This window comes from Teleopsis dalmanni, chromosome 1, assembly GCF_002237135.1.
Source record: "Teleopsis dalmanni isolate 2A chromosome 1, ASM223713v2, whole genome shotgun sequence".
NCBI classification, from domain to species: domain Eukaryota; kingdom Metazoa; phylum Arthropoda; class Insecta; order Diptera; family Diopsidae; genus Teleopsis; species Teleopsis dalmanni.
In genome coordinates this window covers 165983139-165987895 of record NC_051846.1, presented here as the reverse complement: position 1 = coordinate 165987895, position 4757 = coordinate 165983139, and the positions used below count along the sequence as shown (strand labels likewise).

The 4757-nt window shown below is 32.4% G+C and overlaps 2 protein-coding genes across 2 annotated transcripts; both read left to right on the top strand.

The window, feature by feature from the left end:
- The first annotated feature begins 698 nt into the window (after positions 1-698).
- LOC119666654 lies at positions 699-1487 on the top strand. The gene has a single exon (XM_038075934.1). It carries the CDS (start codon positions 705-707, stop codon positions 1485-1487), a length of 783 nt encoding a protein of 260 aa, XP_037931862.1. The 5' UTR covers positions 699-704.
- Positions 1488-1500: 13 nt separating this feature from the next.
- LOC119669921 (glucose dehydrogenase [FAD, quinone]-like) lies at positions 1501-3517 on the top strand. The gene is made up of 2 exons (XM_038079975.1): positions 1501-1617; positions 1674-3517. The coding sequence occupies exons 1-2, from the start codon at positions 1501-1503 to the stop codon at positions 3396-3398; spliced, it is 1842 nt and encodes a 613-aa protein (XP_037935903.1). The 3' UTR covers positions 3399-3517.
- Positions 3518-4757: the final 1240 nt, after the last annotated feature.

Sequence of the window (4757 nt, the reverse complement as noted above, 5' to 3'; positions counted from 1 at the left end):
ACTTATAAACAGTTTCTTTTCGTCATAAGACGCGTCATATTCGACAATAAAAATTAATATTTAAATACAAAATCATTTCCTATTAATATTTTTCAAATTGGAAATAAAGTAGATCTCCGCTTCCGGAACATACATATGTTATGGACATGTCTGATTGATAGTCTAGTAAAATATATTTGATTTAAGGGTTATATGAATAGAATCTTATATGTTTTCTTTAACTATACGATTTATTTACTATTTACTATTTAGTTAATAGATCGATGTAATAGGTAGTGGATTAATGTTCAGTTGAAAACTGAATTTATCTTTTTTTATTGTTTAATTTTAATAAAAAAAAAGTTTCAATAATGTAGGCCTAAAAAAAAGAGACACATAACAAGCATTGTATAAAACAGTTTTATTTTTCTGTAATTTTAATAAAATTATAATAAAAATATGCATTTAAATTCATAGAAAACTTAATTTCATTAAAAAATTATATTTTATTAACAAATTATTTAATTATTAAATAATTTTTCCATTTATATTAAACTTTTTTATAATTTTTTATTAATTTCTATAGTTTGTTCCTATATTAAATCTTAATTTAATTTCATTCAAAAATTATATTTTATCTTTTAACATAATTTTGAAATCAATATGAAACTATATCTCTTGTTTTATTCTTTTTTACAGTTTCCTATATTAAATCTCAACAAAATATGGGACAAGAGATATCACAACAAAATAAATGCAACACGGGAAGACGGCAGCAACAGCAACAACAAACACAAATACACAACAATTTAAGGCATCAAAATTTTCCTTCTAACGATAAATACACTAAATATAAGGACCCCATCTATACTTCATCAAGCATTTCGACAGCTTCATCCACTGACGACGAACACTTTAAACAACGTCAAAAGTACAATTTACCCAATCAAACCTATGAGAAATCTAAAGTAGCCAAAAAATTAAGTTACAACAGCACAACTACAGCTTCCACAACATCCGATTATCAGATCACATCCGTCAGCAGTCGCAGTTCAACAGACATCAGCACACACTACGAAAAGATTGTACATAGTAAACGTCCATCAAACGATTTTCAAAACACAAAGCTGCATCGCAAAAGCTCAATTAGTACGGATAGCGGAATTTATTACTCCTCATCCTGTCATTGTTCTTCTGTCTCATCAGGTGCATCTAGCTCTTCAGCCAGTTCTACAAGCGGTTGTTCAATATCTTTAGTATCGAGTAAATCGAATAAATCTTTGGATAAACAAAAAAATTATCTCAATCATCATTTGTATATTAAATCTTATTTAGACATATTGGAGGAGGACGAAAAAGCACGGGCACACTATAAACCAGGCAAACCGGGTGGAATACGGAACTATACGCCTAAAATATTATCAGACGCAGCATTATCTGTGAGTGCACCAGCCGTGGGTTTCGCTGCCAAACAACGTGCAAAAGTCAAGGAAGAACCGTGGATTTGACAATTACTGAAACATGGCGTTTGGAGCAATGACATCTTTGCTTGGCATGATACCATTACTAGCTATCGGCATGAACTTCTATCGCTACCAAAGTGTCGATCCAGAAAGCAAAGTGCAAGAGCCACAAACAGTAAGTATAAAGATTTATAAAAAACGTGCTTAAATAATTTTTACTTTTACTTCAAGGTCAGACGTCAATATGATTTCATAGTGATAGGCGGTGGCTCCGCAGGTGCAGTGGTAGCCAATCGCTTATCAGAAGTACGTAACTGGACTGTACTTCTACTTGAGGCTGGAGGAGATGAAACTGAAATTTCTGATGTACCTGCACTAGCAGGCTATTTACAATTAACTGATTTAGACTGGAAATATCAAACAACCCCTTCACCCACACGTCAATATTGTCAGGCCATGAAAGGTGATCGTTGTTTTTGGCCACGCGGTAAAGTTTTAGGTGGGTCTAGTGTTTTGAATGCTATGGTTTATGTGCGTGGTTCTAAGAATGATTACAATCACTGGGAATCACTTGGTAATACCGGATGGGGCTATGAAGACGTTTTAAAATATTTTCTAAAATCCGAAGATGTTCGTAATCCTTACCTGGCAACCACCCCCTACCACGAAACTGGTGGTTATTTAACTGTACAAGAGTCTCCATGGCGTACTCCATTGTCTGTTGCATTCCTACAGGCAGGCATGGAAATGGGCTACGAGAACCGTGATATCAATGGTGAGAAGCAAACAGGATTTATGCTTACACAAAGCACAATTCGTAGAGGCGCGAGGTGTAGCACAGGCAAAGCTTTTATTAGACCCGTACGTTTGCGTAAAAACTTAGATGTACTTCTACACTCACAAGCAACCAAGATACTTATTGATAAAAATAAACGCGCTATAGGTGTAGAGTTTTTAAAAGGTGGACGCAAAAATATCGCTTTTGTACGTCGAGAAGTGATCTCAGCAGCTGGTTCACTGAACACACCGCAACTTCTCATGTTGTCCGGCATTGGTCCAGCAGAACATTTACAGGAGTTTGATATACCAGTGATATCGGATTTACCTGTTGGCAATAATTTACAAGATCATGTTGGTTTAGGTGGTTTGACATTTGTTGTTGATGCACCGTTGACAGTTACACGAAATCGATTTCAAACTATACCAGTAACAATGGAATACATTTTAAGAGAACGTGGACCAATGACATTTTCTGGTGTGGAGGCAGTAGCATTTTTAAATAGTAAATATCAGGATCCAGCTGTAGATTGGCCAGATATACAATTTCATTTTTGTCCGAGTTCAATTAATTCCGATGGAGGTGAACAAATACGTAAAATTCTAAATTTACGCGACGGTTTTTATAACACCGTGTATAAGCCCATACAAAATTCTGAAACTTGGTCTATTTTGCCGCTCTTGCTACGTCCGAAAAGTACCGGTTGGGTGCGACTGAATTCACGAAATCCCCAACATCAACCTAAAATTATACCTAACTACTTTGCACATCAAGAAGATATTGATGTGCTTGTGGAAGGCATTAAATTAGCTATTAACGTTTCTAATACTCAAGCTTTTCAACGTTTCGGTTCGCGACCACATAATATACCATTACCTGGTTGCCGTCATTATGAATTTATGTCGGATGAATATTGGGGTTGCTGTATTAAACAATTCACTTTCACTATCTATCATCCAACAGGAACTTGCAAGATGGGTCCAAGTTGGGATGTGACGGCAGTAGTTGATCCACGCTTACGTGTTTACGGTGTATCTGGTATACGCGTCGTAGATGCTAGCATAATGCCTACTATTGTGAATGGCAATCCAAACGCTCCAGTAATCATGATTGGTGAAAAAGCTTCAGATTTGATTAAAGAGGATTGGGGTGCCCGCCCTAAACGTTCGCACGGTTAATTTTTTATTATGATTAATAACAGTTTGTTTCACTTGGTCCTGTTTCTTTTCCGATTGCGTTTTCTGTTTCTAACTAGTCAGTTACCTTTCTTCTATTAAATTTTTATTTTCTTTAAAAATATTTTCATGTGTAAATAAGTATATGTGTAGTTTAATTATTGTTGTTTAAATGAAATTTAGAATTGTGTATATAATTTATTTAGTTGTTCATTGTAATAAATTAAATTTGTTCATTCCCATTATTTTTAGAATTATTCATAGCAAAAACCATTTTTATTTAAAACTCGCCACTCACATTTTTTTATTTAAAAAATTTTAAAGTTATTTATTTGTTTAATTAGTGTTTAAAGTTTTAATAAAAATTTTGCCGTTAAAAATTTTAAGAAAAATAAAAAAATTTGTAGAAATAAATATGTGTTTTATTAAAATTATTTTTATGAGAAATTGAAATTATTTGTATGTATGTATGTTGTCGTATTACAATTAAGCGAGTATAAGGTTGTTCTTTTGATATGCTAATTTCAAAAAGATACAATTGAACGGATTGCAGAATTTTAATTTTATGAAATGTTTTATGTGGGCAAAATAACGTTATTGTAACTGAAAAATTTTTATCACAAGCTTGTGCATTTTTGAATTGAAGATGGTTTATAATACTGGCAATGATATATTAAAATGTTTGTATAAAGTGTTTTTCAGTTAGTTACTATTCTATCTACCATGCTAACAAATGGTTTGCACATGACTGCATCGAAGTACATAAGAAATCTAGATCAAATGAGGAGGAAACTGAAGTAAGTTCCAAACTGAGTAGCTTCTTGATGATATCTGGTATATACCCTCTCGAATTAGTGAAAAGGCTTCTTTAGCTAACCCTGGCTTTACTATTAGTTCTCTCTCTCTTTGCTCTTTGTTATTAAAAACGCATGTTCAATACAATACTTATTATTAAGTTAATTTAAAAAAAAGGTTTCATACTAAGCCATGAGCTATAATTTATAGTTACAGATAAGATCCAAACTAATTTATTGAATCTAAAAGAATTTATTGATAGTATTTATTTTAATCATAACTCAAAATTTTAAGCGAATCATATTTTTTAACGCACTAACCATTTATGTGCGTTTTTCTAGCATTATTTTTAATCATATCGGAAGCTACTATGGAAAAACTACCAATGCATTTTAAGATCTTAAAAGTCACATTACAAATCATACAAATTTATAAATCAAATTAATACTTTTGCAATCATAAAAAATGTTTTTCTGCATTAATTTTTACAAAAGTCGTTCATTTTACTTATATTCAATGAAGCAATAAACTCAGTTTTGAACATACAATTCATTTGACAACTATTAG